An 18,098-nucleotide genomic window follows, 5' to 3' on the forward strand; every position below is an offset into this window, starting at 1 on the left:
TTATGAATATGATTCAAATATTTCTGAAGAGGAAAATATAAATGTTTACAATCGATTAAAGAAGGTCTTCAGGGTCATTTTAAGTGATCAAGACTGAGGTGTAGTGTCACAGAAAATGCAGAAGATGGCGGCCGAGCTCCGTTGGAAATGGGCTGATTTGTCAGCTGGAAATTTGTGTCAGCGAATATCAAATAGTTGTCTTGGTGCAACACACAACGATTCACCATGGCGTTATTTATGTGTTTTCCTTCTAATTTCGCCATCAACACGGATCAACACGAAGTTTTCAGACCAAACAAAGTACCCAAAATACATTGTGTGTCGCTTTCTCGGTCAGGGGCGGTCCAAACGTGACGTCACATGGGGATCGTCATCAACTCGAAAACAAGACTTCATGAATATTCAGCGCAAGTCTTAAAACTTAAACTATAGCTATATGCTGTGGAATCTTTGTAAAATATGCTCAGTCGAAGTCATTTGAAGTGATTTTATAAATTATGGACATAACTTGTCCGGTGGCGTCGGTTGTCCTTTAATGCTTTAGGTTTAATATTTCCGGCCGAAACACTCCCTCCAAATGCTCATGGCCCGGCCCCTCTGTCAAATTTTAGAACCCAATGCGGCCCGCGAGTCAAAAAGTTTGCCCACCCCTGAGTTAGGCAATGCTTTCCAAACAGCCTAGAGTCATAAGAAGTCGTGCGCTATTCTCGAACCTGCACGCATCCCAAGTCTTGGATGAGAAACAAACAGAGCAGAGGAGACGTGTACGGCTGGTAGTTTCTTCAATTTATTCATGTAACGCACCACATTTGAACTGAGGCTGAACACGAGCCTGTGGGGTTTATTTTCCGGTCCCTTCATAGCAAAATTATCAGCAAAAAGCTCCAAGTAGGCGGTGATCGACGTGTGCATTCAATGAGAAGGGGTATGGAAAGTAGCGCCGGCTGGAGCGCTGTTCGGTCGTGTGCTACAGCCGAAGATGTCTGCCCTAGTGTCCAGTAAGTTTTTGTCATGAGTTTCAGACACTGCTGTGCCCCTCAGCGTAATAAAGGATGCGCACAGTTTCTGGTTGAGCGGGTCACGTATGTGTGTGTTAACCTAGTACAGTAAAGTCTCGTTATATCGATATCGGATATATCGATAGTCCCGGTTATATCGATACTATTTCGATGCACGCACGGAGAAAATTACATGCAAACAGGGTCGGATATATCGATAGTCCCGGTTATATCGATATTTTTTCGGACTCCCTTGAATATCGCTATAACGAGACTTTACTGTAGTTAGCACACACATACAGGAGTTCCTGCTGGCCACAACTCACAGCCTTGCCCTCCAAACTCAGACTGCTCGAGCTGACTTCTTTTTATTGTAGGCTCTGTCACATTCCGAACGAGGCAGAGAGTGTATCGTCTCGTCGGAACGAAAGGAGTAGCTGGATCCCTGAAGGAGTCTACAGAGACAGTAGATCCGTTAAGAAATGTTTAATGAGGACACGAAAGTCTGCACCGATTCAACAGGAAACAAACTAAAGGTGCCTGTCTATAGAAATTCCCTCCCTCCGCCCACCCACGTGACGCACAAAGACGAAACGGGCTGACCTAAGAGCAGACGGAACAAATATTTTGGGGACGCAGTGGTGAATTGGTGCTGGAGTCAGGGGCTCTGCTGGCAAAAGGGGGAATGAAGGTGCACCCGAAGCTTCAGGCAGAAATTCACCAGGAACGCGGAGTGGTTGACCGAGCACTAACTCTGCGGGGGCGGCGTTAAGGTTTTCTTTAGGGGCCGAACGTAACCCGAGCAGGACCCACGGAAGCTGGTCGACCCAGTTACCGTCCGACAGCGCGGCCCGTAGCGCGGCTTTCAGTGACCGGTGGAAGCGTTCGCACATCCCGTTAGCCTGCGGGTGGTAGGCCATAGTGCGGTGTACCTGCACACCCAAGGACTGCGCCATGGCCGACCAGAGCTCGGACACAAACTGGGGGCCTCTGTCCGAAGTGATATCGGACGGCGTGCCGAAACGTGCGACCCAGGACGACAGAAATGCGCGGGCAATATCTGCCGAGGTCGTGGAGGACAGGGGGACTGCTTCCGGCCACCTAGTGGTTCGATCGACCATGGTGAGATGTGTGCAACCCTGCGAAGGAGGGAGGGGACCGACCAGATCCACATGGACGTGGTCAAATCTCCTGTCCGCAATTGGAAAAGTTTCCAGGTTTGCTCGGGTGTGCCTGTGGACTTTGGCGCGCTGACATGCCACGCATGCAGCTGCCCACTTCCTGACGTCCTTCCGTAACCCAGGCCAGACAAACTTGGCCCCAATAAGTTTGACTGACGCCCGGACGCCAGGGTGTGAGAGGGAATGAATAGAATTAAAAATTCGCCAATGCCACTCCTGCGGAACCACGGGACGAGTGCGACCCGTAGACACATCGCAGAGGAGAGCGGGACCCCCTTCACACAGTGCCACCTTCTCAAGTTTCAGGGCCGTGCCTGCTGCCTTGAGTTCGTGGATGTCCGGATCCTCAGATTGGGCGGTGGCCATCTCTGTAAAATCCACCCCGAGCTGGACTGGACACACAATCGCGCGTGACAAGCAATTGGCCACAGGGTTACATTTGCCGGCCACATGCCGAATGTCTGTTGTGAATTCAGAAATGGCCGCCAAATGCCGTTGCTGTCGGGCCGACCACGGTTCAGTCACCTTTGACATGGCGAATGTGAGTGGTTTGTGATCCACATATGCGGTAAACCGGCGCCCCTCGAGGAGGAAACGGTTGAGATTGGGTGGACCAGAAGAGTTGCACCCGCAAGAGCTTCCTTGGCCCGTTGGAAGGATTGTGCTCGTTGCGGTGCCCACTCGACGGGGTCGTTAGCCTTCTTTTTTCTCAAGGCGCCGTAGAGGGGTTGTAGGAGGTCGGCTGCGTGAGGAAGAAACCGGTTGTAAAAATTGATCATTCCCAAAAACTCCTGCAGAGCCTTAACTGTGGCCGGGCGGGGGAAATCCACCACTGCTTGCACTTTGGCGGGTAAGGGGATGGCGCCCTGTGGAGAAATGCGATGCCCCAAGAAATCGATCTTGGACAGACCAAATTGGCACTTAACAGGGTTAACTATAAGGCCGTGTGAATCAAGGCGCTTGAAAACTTCGGTTAAGTGCGACAGGTGTTCCTCCGGTGAAGGGCTGGCCACCAGGATGTCGTCTAGATAGACAAATACAAAATCAAGACCTCGCAAGACTGAGTCCATCAGTCTCTGAAAGGTCTGTGCCGCCCCCTTCAGGCCAAAAGGCATACGGAGGAATTCAAAAAGGCCAAAAGGGGTTATTACTGCAGTTTTTGGCACATCTTCTGCCCGTACCGGAACCTGGTGATAACCGCGAACGAGGTCAACTTTGGAAAAGATCACGGCTCCGGCCAAACGTGCGGAAAAGTCCTGGATGTGCGGAATTGGGTAACGGTCGTGTGTCGTTACATTATTAAGCCGACGAAAATCACCGCACGGCTGCCAAGAACCGTCACTTTTGGGGACCATGTGCAATGGTGAGGCCCACGGGCTGTTGGAACGCCTCACGATGCCCAAGCGCTCCATCGTCGCGAACTCCCCTTTCGCCATTGCCAATTTTGCCGCGTCGAGGCGACGAGCGCGGGCAAAAACTGGCGGGCCAACCGTGGGAATGAAATGCTCTACCCCGTGTTTAGTATCGGCATTGGAAAAGGCGGGTGTGGTTAAAGACGGATAATCGGTCAGCAGGCATTCATAAACGTTACCCGATGTTAAATAATTTGCATGCGTTAACGCCCCGAGCCCTCCGGCCTCACACGGAAAAGTGGCGAAAGAGATGGCGTCAATCAAACGACGGTTGGCAATGTCCACAAGAAGTCCGTGAGCACATAAAAAATCGGCGCCAATTATGGGAACTGTGGTCGCGGCAACAATAAAGTTCCACTTGAATTCCCGTCCGTGGAAACGCACAGTCACCGACCTGGAACCGAAGTTAGCGATGGGCGAGCCGTTAGCTGCGCACAAGGCAGGCCCGCATCCACCTGCCATCTTGTCCGCAGCGGTGGGCGTCAGCAGGCTTACTTGTGCCCCGCTGTCCACCAGGAAACGTCTTCCTGACGAGGAGTCCGTGACGAAAAGCAGCTCGCTTTCGTTGCTGGCGCCCACGGCTGCTACTGGTTGTCGGGCGTCGAAGATTCCTGTCGTCTTGTGTGAGCAGGGAGGTGCGCAGCGTCGAGCCTTGGCGCCAAACCGCTGATGGAAATAGCAGGTGGCTTTCCCGCGCCGCTTCTGCGATCCCACTGCGGCCACGACGGTCGGATCGATTTGCACGGCTAGCCGCCGTATCGCCAGAAGCACTCGATCTGCTTCTTCCGCCAAGCCACGATAGTCGCCGGTGGCTAGGCACGTCGAGTTAGCGAGCACGGCGCGCACTTCGGGTGGTAGCTGGCGAAGGAAAATGTGGGGGAAAAGGAATCCGCCATCATCCGAATTCAACAGCGACAGCATTTTGTCCATTAGATCCACTGCTGTTCCGTCGCTGAGTCCGGGAAGCGAAACAAGTCTGTCTGCTCTCTCGGAGGCCGATAGCGTGAACCGCCGGAGCAGCAGTTGTTTGAGCGCGTCGTACTTCCCGCATCGTGGAGGCGCGCGCAGAAGTTGCATCATGCGATGCGTTGTCGGTTGGTCGAGGGACGCCACGACCATGTAATATTTTGGGTCATCTGTCGTGACGCCTCGTAGGTGGAAAAGTGCTTCCACATGCTGGAACCACGAAGCCGGGTCGCTGTGCCAGAACTCGGGCAACTTCGCGTCGTAGGCGGCAGCTGCGAGTTTGGGCGCCGGTCGTGGCGACATGGCCGTAGAAGATACATCTTCGTCCGTTGCCATGAACATTTCCATCGTCGGGGTCACCAGTGTAGCCGTTGAGGAATGAGCACACACGACTAAATGTGGAGACGTGTTTATTCCAACGGCTAACAAGTGGATCTGAACTGAACAGCAAAAGCAGTGCAATACATGCAACATGAACTCCCCCCTCCCCTGCACCTGCTGGGTGAGATGCCTGCTCCTAGTGCCCGCCACACTGGTCCCAAATGTGTACCAGGAGAAATACAAAATAAAGATAACAGAAGTGCGAGTAGGAGGGCAAAACCGACCCTCGTACTCCATGAACGGAAAATAAACGTACAGGCACACGAAAGTGCGATGAGCATAAATACTGACTAGTAGAATACTGGCAGGGGGATGGGTTGCTCGGACCGGTTACACACAGTAAATGCAGTAGAAGAAATCTAATCTGGGCACCGGCAGTAGCGAGGCACGTCAATTCACCGGCGAACTCACGACTGAATGAATCGCATTAAATACCCGGTGTCATAACGAGGTGATTGGCAGCAGATTTTTTACAAGCGGAGGGCGGGGGACGTAAACCCACCACCTGCTGCCGATTCCGAATGTGACAGGCTCCTCCCTGCTCTATATGACGTCACAATGTTTCAACTGGCCCAGCCCTCAAATACGCTAATAACAAGAAATTTTTACTTCACTTTGCCCCACAAAACGTGCATTTTAATGCAGATTTGTAAGCCCGTTTTTGTGTCAAGCTCAAAGCAAGAAATATGAGTTGAAACATTAATTATTGAATTTAGAATCATGGCTTTGAATGCAGTTTCTGTCGTGAAAACAGTCCACACATGAAAAATATTGTTGAATGTTTTTATTGCCCGCTTACATTTGACATCAAAAATTATCTTGTACTTCAATTTAAAGAAGACTATGCATCCTGTATTTGACATTGTTCACATATATCCACATTATACAGTATATGACAGGAAATACATTTTATCTTCACTTTCCTCTTTTGTTTATTCGCTTCCACAATTTATACAGTACTGTGAAGTGTCTCCATTCACCTGTCACATAAATCAAGACAAAAATATAATAATTTTGGCCACATCGTTTCTAAGGAACAGATGAATGAATTTTCAGTTGCTATTACTTGGAACAACTCCCCCCAAACCAGTCCAGCGTCCGCCTGGAATCAAGACACTGGTACAAGGATTGGGAGTAGCCACACCAAGAAATCTGAAGACTCCCATGCTGGAACACATCAGGTAAGGGAAATTATTCATTTTATATTGCTACAAACAGCACATTAAACAATGAGACTTGATTTAACGCTGGGGGTGTCAATCAGTTGCCATACTGCATTGTAAAATTAAGTGTTATTAAGTATTAACAAGTATTATTAAGTTATTAACAAAGCTATGAATGATCTTCTTACCTCATGCCCAACACGCAGTCAAGCCAAGTATTTAGTGCAGCCTCATTCCTTCTGCCTTTCTCTTCTGTCTTCTTCTTAAACCCTTTTTCAATCCTCTGTAAGGCCCCTTTCTGGGTCGAAATCACAGTTGATCAGAGAATGGACCAATTGCGAGCAAAGCGACAGGGTGAGGCACTTCCTCTGTGAACGGAAGCTAACAACAAACATCGAGAGACCATGGGGGGGGGGAGATAAAGAGATACAGATGTTTGATGCTCCTGAGGCCCTCGCGGCCAGGAAAAGGTCAACACCGACATTTATCACTGACATTGCTCATTCCGTGCCGAGCTGGTTTAATGACTGTTACAGATGTGCCCATAATATTGTTTTGGGCTCCAAACAACATTTTTAATTTGAAATTAAACGAACGGGACAGCCTTTAACTGCAGACTTTCAGTTTTAATTTGAGGGCTTACAACAAAATCTAGTGAATGGTAAAGGGGATTTGATAGTTGTGTTAAGGTTGTGTGCCCACATTTTAAAAGGGCCAATATTAATGGAAAATATTCACAATACATTTTACCTTTTAAATATTTTTTTGCAAATCCTTTGCAGTCAATTACAGCATATATTCTAGAACGCACCATCATCACCAGATGCTGGATTTTCATCGTTGGGTAACAAGTCCTATGGCGTTTGATTCGAAAATAATTTATTTTAATCAAACTTTTATTTTATTCAATAAAGCAAAAGCTGCAAGCAAATTGCTACAAGCCACGTGGACTCCTTTTTTTAAGCACCTTTCAAAACTTTCAAGTACACTTTACAGTCACGGTATAGTCCGAAGCATGAAACAGGTTTCTGATTGGCTGCCGTGCAGAGTATGCAAATTGCCAATCGAACGTTCGTGCACTTGAGAGTTTTGAAAGGCGCTTCAAAAGAGGAGTCCACGTGGCTTTTAGCAGACAACGCAACGCAAACATTGTATTGTGCACAATGATGAGAACTGGAGCAAAATCTTCAGCAAGGGATATTTACCATAAATTAAGCAAGGGAGCATTTGTGGTAGGTACTTCCTCAATTAAACAAAATAATCATTTATACTTCGCAACAATGTTTTTTGTTTTTTTTTGCGATTAGTCGTCTTATTGTGTTTGGAGTTTTGGAAAATGGGGCAGGCAACTTTATGGCCAGGCAGGCAACTTTATGGCCAGGCAGGTGTGGCGGCACAGGTGCGCACCGCGGGTTTGATGGGAATCTCAGCCTGACACTTTTCCCACGCTTGGACAGTATAAAACAGCAGCCGTCGCGGGACAGCAGCAGAGAATATCTCAGACGCAGACACACACGCAACTCCCACAAACCTGCTCAGCATCGGACGGAGTTTCACAGCATGACTTGCTCGACTCTAAAGAGTTTGATGGTTTTCTTTATTTGTAGGTAGGTTCGTTGTCAGATCTCCCAGGCAGGTGACGCGCAGAGCTTGATCGCGGCGTGGAGTCGAGCAAGTCGTGCCGTGATGTCCGTCTGACGCCCGGCGTGAGCCGGGCGCCTGAGCGGGTCTTTGCAAGTCTCTTTGAGTCTGTGAGTCCGAGATGAGTCTGAGATGATTCTGCCCCGTGGTTCGCCCAATCTCTCTGTCCCGCGACAGCTCCTTTTATACAATTTTCAAGCGTGTACTATGCGTCAGGGTGAGACGCACATCAAGGAGATCAAGGAATTGAAAGACATGAAAGGGTTTAAAGGCGCACTTCAAAATCATACACACGCGTGACGCCACAGGGCTCCCCTCCTGGATCCGAAGTCGGTGAAAGCGATGAAGGAAAAAGAAATACAAACAAAAGTCATTCTGCGACACGGTGAGGCCAGGCACGATGACGGTCACCGGGCATGGCAGGCGTCGGTGGAAGTTTCGTGGTGCCTGAAATCATTGTACGGGAGCATGGCAAAGAGTGCTCTACGACTGCCAGTTTCAGTCGATCGATGGAAACTTTCCTCGCGGCCGTCGAGTCGATGCCGGAAGGTCTTCTCACCGTGAGTTGTTCGGCTGGGGTCGGTCAATTCGGAGAATCGATGAGGGATTGTGCATGCTGCGGACAGGCCGGTCATCAGCGACGGTGGCGTTGATCGCGCTGCCCTGGCGCTCTGCAGGACGCTGAGGAAGCACGCTGACGTCGGCGGCCGTGTCGGCCATGAAGCGTCTTCCTGAAGTCCGATCGTGGACATAAGCGATGTCCGACGATGTCCGATCGTGGACATATATGATGTCCGATCGTGGACATAAACGATGCAGCTAGTTGCAGAGTCGCCAGGCGAATTGGACGGTGTTAGCCATCAGGGGGCGGCAGGTTTCACGGTGGGGTCGGGGCGCCCACGGGTGGTGGCGGCCCATCGGGAGCTCGGTCCGAGGGGTCTTGCTGTGAAGATGCCGGGTTCTCGGGCGGCTGGGAAATCTGGGTCTTTCCATTTGGAGACAACTCCACGCCACGATCAAGCTCTGTGAGACATCTGCGCATCACTTCCCTGGGAGATTTGACAACCACCATTCAACAAATAAGGAGATTTGACAAACTCATTATTGGCGAGCCAGCCAGCCCAATCAACTCTCCGAATGGAAAGCCCCAGATTTACCAGCCTCCCGTGAACCTGGCATCTTCTCAGGAGCTCCCGGTGGGTCGCCACCACCCTTGAAACCTGCCGCACCCCCGATAGCCAACACCGTCCAACTCGCCTGACGACTCCTTGCTGCATCGTTGATGTCTACGATCGGACATCGTCTTTGTCCACGATCGGACATCGGGAAGACGCTTCATGGCCGACTCAGCTGCCGACGTCGGCGTTATTCCTGTCCTGCAGAGCGCCATGGCAGCGCGATCAACATCACCGTCGCTGATGACCAGCCTGTACGTGCCGGCGGCATGACCAAACCCACGCTCCTTCGTCCTCACGCCCCCTCATCGATTGCCGACTCGACCGACCCCAGCCGAACGACTCCACGAGCACTCGTCGCCGTGCTCCCGTACAACGACTTCAGCCACCACCGAAACTTCCACGGCCACCTCCCCTCCGACACCCGCCATGCCCGATGTTCTTCATTTGTCCTTCATCGCTTTCACCGACTTCGGATCCAGGAGGGGATCCCTGTGGCGGCACAGGTGCGCACCGCGGCTTTGATCGGAATCTCAGGCTGACACTTTTCCCACGCATGGACAGTATAAAAGAGCAGCCGTCGCGGGACAGCAGCAGAGAATATCTCAGACGCACACGCAACTCCCAGAGACCTGCTCAGCATCAGACGGAGTTTCACAGCACGACTTGCTCGACTCCACGCCACGATCAAGCTCTGCGCGTCACTTCCCTGGGAGATTTGACAACCACAATTTAACAAATAAAGAGATTTGACAAACTCTTTAGTTGATGTCTACGATCGGACATCATCTATGTCCACGATCGGACATCGGGAAGACGCTTCATGGCCGACTCAGCCGCCGACGTCGGCGTTATTCCTGTCCTGCAGAGCGCCATGGCAGCGCGATCAACATCACCGTCGCTGATGACCAGCCTGTACGTGCCCGGCGGCATGACCAAACCCACGCTCCTTCGTCCTCACGGCCCCTCATCGATTGCCGACTCGACCGACCCCAGCCGAACGACTCCACGAGCACTCGTCGCCGTGCTCCCGTACAACGACTTCAGCCACCACCGAAACTTCCACGGCCACCTCCCCTCCGACACCCGCCATGCCCGATGTTCTTCATTTGTCCTTCATCGCTTTCACCGACTTCGGATCCAGGAGGGGAGCCCTGTGGCGGCACAGGTGCGCACCGCGGCTTTGATCGGAATCTCAGGCTGACACTTTTCCCACGCATGGACAGTATAAAAGAGCAGCCGTCGCGGGACAGCAGCAGAGAATATCTCAGACGCACACGCAACTCCCAGAGACCTGCTCAGCATCAGACGGAGTTTCACAGCACGACTTGCTCGACTCCACGCCACGATCAAGCTCTGCGCGTCACTTCCCTGGGAGATTTGACAACCACAATTTAACAAATAAAGAGATTTGACAAACTCTTTACAGGCAACTTTTCAGAGTTGTCTGCTCTGGTGTCCGCTAACTTTTTGTCATGAGTTTCAGACACTGCCAATACATTTGCCTGTGTCAATTTATAAACACCCTTTTTCATTTATAAACCCTCAAGTCTCATAATATATTTCTAATGCAAATTAGAAATTTAGTGAAGGGTGTGTTGACACTAAATACGGATGGAATGAGCAGCAGGCATCAGGATAGGAAAAGATTGCTGGCAAATGGGCAGGGTGCTGATGCAGTGATAGTGATATAGCTCAAGGAGTACAGATAAACCCCCTCGTTAACTGCAGGGTGGATTCTCCGTGGGGAAATTGTTGTTGTTTATGTAGGAGTTTTAGTCACTTTTGTTTATCTTACATTGCATCCTTTAGTTCTATCAGGACAAAATTAACTCTGCATTGCATTTATTTTGTCACCAGAGCAGCACAACTGTTTGAAGCGCTTCATCTTAATTAACAATATTGGACAAGGTGTGACAAACACAAAGAAAGGGTGTTTAAATGTTATTCTATTTTATATATGTACATCAACTGACAGATTGACTAGTGCAGTGTTTTTGATTTTTTTTGAGCCAAGGTATATTTCTTTAATTGAAAAAAAATCCTCCAACACACCACTACTTGAAAATGTGGAAAAAAAAGACTCTTTTTACGAATACTTGTCATATTGTTACTATGAACGTTTGTGAACATTGAAAATCAATGCACTGTTATAACACATTGAATAAGAATCAAATGAACGCCAATCCGATATTTGGTGCATTCATTTTAATGGCAAGTAAAATATAGACAATTAGAACTTTTTTTAGAACTTTTTTTTTCTGCGCAACCACCGTTCTTTCCCTCCTAGTTGTTTGCTCTCTGGTATAACACATCTGTAGTGGACCATTGCGTCTTGAGTCTTAGTGATTAGTGATTCCATTATCATTCAAATCGTCCAACTTCCATTTAGTCCAGGGGTCGGGAACCAATGGCTCGCGAGCCATATATGGCTCTTTTGATGATTGCATATGGCTCGCCGATAAATATTACAGATTATAATACATATTGTTGTTTTTTTCGTCGTTCATTTCCCGTTGGGGCTGTAGTTGGCGGAAAGCGCAATTTTGATTGGATGACACTGACCTAGAATGGCCGAAAGCGCCATGTTGATTGGATGATAGTGGCCGTCATGTTGAAACAGGTAAACGCCCCTTTAAATGAGCCCAACGTGTGCACTTCAGCGTGAATGCACCGGAGCATTAGAGGAGAGAAAATGTTTCTGATTCTAATTTGCAATGAAACTATACCATCGACGAAACAGTCGAATGTCAGTGACATTTTAACAAGCCCCATGTTAACGTTAGCATCGACATACTTCTGCGAGAAGTAGATTGCAGATAGCAAGTGTGGAAGCTTATGAGCCGTGTGCAGGCTAGCTAACAGTAACTTCCCCTCTGGACCGGCAAATTGAATTTCATTACGATCGTTTTCCTGGATTTTTACCAAACACGAGGAACGGAAAACCATCCATGTTAACGCTGAGTACTATCACAAAGTTATTTTAAATAATACATTCTGATATTTTGTTGAAAAGTGGCCGCGCGTGCGCGTGTGTGTGCGCGCGTGCACGCGAGAGTTTGTATGTGCGCGCGCGCGAGCGTGTGGCTCTCGTTGAAAAACATTTCTAAATATTTTACTTTTATGGCTCTCTTAGTCAAAAAGGTTCCCGACCCCTGATTTAGTCCATATTTTTCCATCAGATTTGCTGTATGCTTTGCAAAGCAGACCTTTTCCACCCGAAAAAGAAAATATCTCACCCAGTTTCACTGTTTGTTCTTCTTCAATTGAAAGGTAGTACAGACAGGCTAGTAGTAGTAGTACAGGCTGAAGAAACCATCATCAATGGATCACCCCTGTGTGACTGAGAGCTTGCACAAAATGTTTGTTGCTCTATTATTCTAGTGTTCTTCTGTTGAGCTATTTCTACCGCAGTTCATTTTTATTCTTGTTTGGAGAGTGGACATATCATGTTCACACCCCGGTCGTTTCGCCATGATACATGACGAGAACGCCCTGACGAGAACGGCTCTTTGAGTCAGTTCGTTCTGCTTCGGGGCAGGTGGCGGGTTGGGCAGGTCGGTGCGTTGGCACCGCAGACTGGCATGGGGTCGGGCCGCACGTTGGCGCGGAAAGTGGGGTAATGCCGGGGAGAGGGCAACCGGTAGAACACCAGCGACCCAGACCCAGGCCCATCCGCCCCTGAGATGTTAGGCAGAGTAGAATACCGAAGAAAGAAGAAGAGAGAGTGGGGAGGAGCTTTTTGTAAAGATGGACAGGATGTGACGTCATGATAGGAAGTCCGAGAAAATAAAAAAATGTAAAGACAGACAGAATGTGACATCAGGACAGGAAGTCCGAGAAAATAAAACGATGTGTAAGGAAGAAAAGATGTTTTAAATGGGTTTGGATAGCGAATTGCCCTAACAGAGCGCACAACTTTAGTATTCATATCAGAAGTCAAGAATAATGACTGCTATTGTGGTTTTCGGAATCAGAATCACAAAGCCTTTAATAGTCCCACAATGGGGAACATTTCAATCTACAACAGGAAAATGTAAGTGGGGAGGGGTGAAAAGATAAAAACAAAGTATGAATAGTCAGAGTATATAAATGTCAGAAGACTGAAATGTTTAACTATGCAAAAATGTTTCATAAAAAGAATATCACGGTTTGCGAGGTGGTGATGGTTGTGGATCTTCAAGGGACTGCTTCCAGAAGTCTCAACAGTCTCCCAAAAGGGCCAACAAGGTGGAGATGCCTCCATTGCTTCTCCAGCAAATAAAACGCGGCGGCCTGTTGGGAACGGACTTGGCCTGACGTGGACATGGCACGGCTCGTCGTGTGACTCAATTCAAACACGACGAAGCATGGATCAACGTGGACGTGCCCTGCAAGGCGCAGAGTGGCACCCCGGACGGCCACATGGGAACAGGTCTCGGCCAGACGTTGACGTGGACGCGGCACGGCTCGTCGTGGACGTGAATGCGACATTGAAACAGTCACACGATGAAGCATGGCCTAACGTGGACGTGCAGTGCCCGGCACAGGCGAAACGAGACCAGTCCTTTGCACCTGCGGGATCAAGCAGTGAGTGGTGTCTCGGCCTGACGTGGACGTGGACGCGACACGGCATGTCGTGGATGTGAGTGTGACCCTTTTCACACAATCACGCGACGAAGCATGGCTCGACATGGACGTTGCACTGCCAGGCACAGGGTGGAAATGAGACCGGTCCGTTGTACCTCCGGGATCCGATGGTAGGTCGGGTCATTCTCTCACGGTTTACAAGGTGGTGATGGTGGTGGATCCCAAAAAGCAGGCAGCAGGGAGCAGCAGCTTGTATTTGACAAATTGTATTAAAATAAAGTCAGCAGGAACAAAATCTCAAACATTAAAGTCATCTGAACAAAAAAGTACAAAGTATCAAAGAAACCCATGTGTAAAAATCTGCCAAGATGAAAGAAACCTGACAGGGTGCAACAAACCCATACAATGGCCTGACCCGGAATGGTCATGCTGGGAGTCCTTTTAACCGCCACTGATTGGAATGACAACACCTGTGCAGCTGCACGCAGGGCTGCACCTGTTGATTGCCAACCAGAACATGACAAAGAACTGGACATAGTGCATAGTGCAAAAAGCATATTGGATATATGTAACTGTATTGAGTCAATATAAGATGGCTGTGCTATTTACATACAATGCAAGGGTCCAGTTTTTTTCCCACGTGTGATTATTAAGAAGCCTGACAGCAGACGGTAGAACAAGCGGTGGTACGTCTCGTTCTTGCATTACGGGTGTAAGAGTCTCTGGTTGAAGGAGCTACCCAGCGCTGTCAGGGTGGGCAGGAGGGGGTGGGAGGAGCTGTTCACCATAGTTTTTAGTTTAACTGGTGTCCGTCATCTGCCCAACTCCTCAAGAGAGTGCAACAAGCAGCCCAGGACAGAACTGGCTCCAGTCTTTTTCTGCCCCGGGTGGTGATGCTGCCTGACCAGCAGACAATTCCATATTGGATGGTTGAAGCGACCACACAGTCATAGAAAGTCTTCAGGAGTGACCCTTGAACCCCAAAACACCTCCGTTTTCTGAGTAGGACGAGGTGAATATGTCCCTTTTTGATCAGGGCATCCGTGTTTGTAGTCCAGTCCAGTTTATTGTTGAGGATAACACCCAGGTATTTGTAGGAGGTCACCCTCTCTATATCCGTATCCTGGATGTTCAGCGGTGCAGGTGAGGACTCTTTCCTGCAGAAATCCACAACTAACTACTCGGTTTTCCCAGGGTTATTCTGGAGGTGATTCTGCTTGCACCAGTCCACGAAGTCCTACCTCTGTAATGAGGCCGACAATAGCAGAGTCATCAGAGAACTTCTGACGGTGGCACCTTAGTGTTGTAGTTGAAGTTCGAAGTGTAGGGGGTGAACAGGAATGGAGGAAGGACTGTACCCTTTGTATTTCTTCTTCTTCTTCTTCTTCTTATTATTATTATTATTATTAGCATTAGCATTAGCATTAGCGTTAGCATTAGCATTATTATTATTATTTATAGGTAAGCCCGGAAGTCAAGTGGTTAGCGGTGGCTTCACAGTGCAGAGGTCATGAGTTCAAGACCCGGTCTGGCCTCCCTGTGTGGCGTTTGCATGTTCTCCCCAAGCCCACATGGGTTTTCTCCGGGTCCTTCTGTTTTCTCCCACATTCCAAAAACATGCATGGCAGTGTGGCGGGCACTAGGACCAGGCATCTCACCCAGCAGGTGCAGGGGAGGGGGCAGTTCATGTTGCATGTATTGCACTGCTTTTACTGTTCAGTCAGATCCACTTGTTAGCCGTTGGAATAAACACGTCTCCACATATTCATCGTGTGTGCTCATTCCTCAACGGCTACACTGGTGACCCCGACAATGGAAATGTTCATGGCAACGGACGAAGATGTTTCTTCTACGGCCATGTCGCCACGACCGGCGCCCAAACTCGCAGCTGCCGCCTACGCCGGGAAGTTGCCCGAGTTCTGGCACAGCGACCCGGCTTCGTGGTTCCAGCATGTGGAAGCACTTTTCCACCTACAAGGCGTCACGTCAGATGACCTAAAATATTACATGGTCGTGGCGTCCCTCGACCAACCGACAACGCATTGCATGATGCAACTTCTGCGCGCGCCTCCACGATGCAAGAAGTACGACGCGCTCAAACAATGGCTGCTCCGACAGTTCACGCTATTGGCCTCCGAGAGAGCAGACAGACTTCTTTCGCTTCCCGGACTCAGCGACGGAACAGCGGCTCTTTGAGTCAGTTCGTTCTGCTTCGGGGCAGGTGGCGGGTTGGGCAGGTCGGTGCGTTGGCACCGCAGACTGGCATGGGGTCGGGCCGCACGTTGGCGCGGAAAGTGGGGTAATGCCGGGGAGAGGGCAACCGGTAGAACACCAGCGACCCAGACCCAGGCCCATCCGCCCCTGAGATGTTAGGCAGAGTAGAATACCGAAGAAAGAAGAAGAGAGAGTGGGGAGGAGCTTTTTGTAAAGATGGACAGGATGTGACGTCATGATAGGAAGTCCGAGAAAATAACAAAATGTAAAGACAGACAGAATGTGACATCAGGACAGGAAGTCCGAGAAAATAAAACGATGTATAAGGAAGAAAAGATGTTTTAAATGGGTTTGGATGGCGAATTGCCCTAACAGAGCGCACAACTTTAGTATTCATATCAGAAGTCAAGAATAATGACTGCTATTGTGGTTTTCGGAATCAGAATCACAAAGCCTTTAATAGTCCCACAATGGGGAACATTTCAATCTACAACAGGAAAATGTAAGTGGGGAGGGGTGAAAAGATAAAAACAAAGTATGAATAGTCAGAGTATATAAATGTCAGAAGACTGAAATGTTTAACTATGCAAAAATGTTTCATAAAAAGAATATCACGGTTTGCGAGGTGGTGATGGTTGTGGATCTTCAAGGGACTGCTTCCAGAAGTCTCAACAGTCTCCCAAAAGGGCCAACAAGGTGGAGATGCCTCCATTGCTTCTCCAGCAAATAAAACGCGGCGGCCTGTTGGGAACGGACTTGGCCTGACGTGGACATGGCACGGCTCGTCGTGTGACTCAATTCAAACACGACGAAGCATGGATCAACGTGGACGTGCCCTGCAAGGCGCAGAGTGGCACCCCGGACGGCCACATGGGAACAGGTCTCGGCCAGACGTTGACGTGGACGCGGCACGGCTCGTCGTGGACGTGAATGCGACATTGAAACAGTCACACGATGAAGCATGGCCTAACGTGGACGTGCAGTGCCCGGCACAGGCGAAACAAGACCAGTCCTTTGCACCTGCGGGATCAAGCAGTGAGTGGTGTCTCGGCCTGACGTGGACGTGGACGCGACACGGCATGTCGTGGATGTGAGTGTGACCCTTTTCACACAATCACGCGACGAAGCATGGCTCGACATGGACGTTGCACTGCCAGGCACAGGGTGGAAATGAGACCGGTCCGTTGTACCTCCGGGATCCGATGGTAGGTCGGGTCATTCTCTCACGGTTTACAAGGTGGTGATGGTGGTGGATCCCAAAAAGCAGGCAGCAGGGAGCAGCAGCTTGTATTTGACAAATTGTATTAAAATAAAGTCAGCAGGAACAAAATCTCAAACATTAAAGTCATCTGAACAAAAAAGTACAAAGTATCAAAGAAACCCATGTGTAAAAATCTGCCAAGATGAAAGAAACCTGACAGGGTGCAACAAACCCATACAATGGCCTGACCCGGAATGGTCATGCTGGGAGTCCTTTTAACCGCCACTGATTGGAATGACAACACCTGTGCAGCTGCACGCAGGGCTGCACCTGTTGATTGCCAACCAGAACATGACAAAGAACTGGACATAGTGCAGAGTGCAAAAAGCATATTGGATATATGTAACTGTATTGAGTCAATATAAGATGGCTGTGCTATTTACATACAATGCAAGGGTCCAGTTTTTTTCCCACGTGTGATTATTAAGAAGCCTGACAGCAGACGGTAGAACAAGCGGTGGTACCTCTCGTTCTTGCATTACGGGTGTAAGAGTCTCTGGTTGAAGGAGCTACCCAGCGCTGTCAGGGTGGGCAGGAGGGGGTGGGAGGAGCTGTTCACCATAGTTTTTAGTTTAACTGGTGTCCGTCATCTGCCCAACTCCTCAAGAGAGTGCAACAAGCAGCCCAGGACAGAACTGGCTCCAGTCTTTTTCTGCCCCGGGTGGTGATGCTGCCTGACCAGCAGACAATTCCATATTGGATGGTTGAAGCGACCACACAGTCATAGAAAGTCTTCAGGAGTGACCCTTGAACCCCAAAACACCTCCGTTTTCTGAGTAGGACGAGGTGAATATGTCCCTTTTTGATCAGGGCATCCGTGTTTGTAGTCCAGTCCAGTTTATTGTTGAGGATAACACCCAGGTATTTGTAGGAGGTCACCCTCTCTATATCCGTATCCTGGATGTTCAGCGGTGCAGGTGAGGACTCTTTCCTGCAGAAATCCACAACTAACTACTCGGTTTTCCCAGGGTTATTCTGGAGGTGATTCTGCTTGCACCAGTCCACGAAGTCCTACCTCTGTAATGAGGCCGACAATAGCAGAGTCATCAGAGAACTTCTGACGGTGGCACCTTAGTGTTGTAGTTGAAGTTCGAAGTGTAGGGGGTGAACAGGAATGGAGGAAGGACTGTACCCTTT

The 18,098-nt window shown here is 49.4% G+C and overlaps 1 protein-coding gene across 1 annotated transcript; it reads right to left on the reverse strand.

Moving 5' to 3' along the window:
• Nucleotides 1-2,584: 2,584 nt before the first annotated feature.
• LOC148886006 (uncharacterized) lies at nucleotides 2,585-6,402 on the reverse strand. Its single transcript, XM_089018652.1, has 3 exons — nucleotides 6,290-6,402; nucleotides 6,005-6,105; nucleotides 2,585-5,918 (listed from the first exon to the last, which is right to left on the reverse strand). The coding sequence occupies exon 3, from the start codon at nucleotides 5,173-5,175 to the stop codon at nucleotides 2,701-2,703; it is 2,475 nt and encodes an 824-aa protein (XP_088874778.1). The 5' UTR covers nucleotides 5,176-5,918; nucleotides 6,005-6,105; nucleotides 6,290-6,402; the 3' UTR covers nucleotides 2,585-2,700.
• Nucleotides 6,403-18,098: the final 11,696 nt, after the last annotated feature.

The sequence above is a fragment of the Hippocampus bargibanti genome, linkage group LG17, assembly GCF_051943395.1.
Source record: "Hippocampus bargibanti isolate YZ-2025 linkage group LG17, ASM5194339v1, whole genome shotgun sequence".
Classification (NCBI taxonomy): Eukaryota; Metazoa; Chordata; class Actinopteri; order Syngnathiformes; family Syngnathidae; genus Hippocampus; species Hippocampus bargibanti.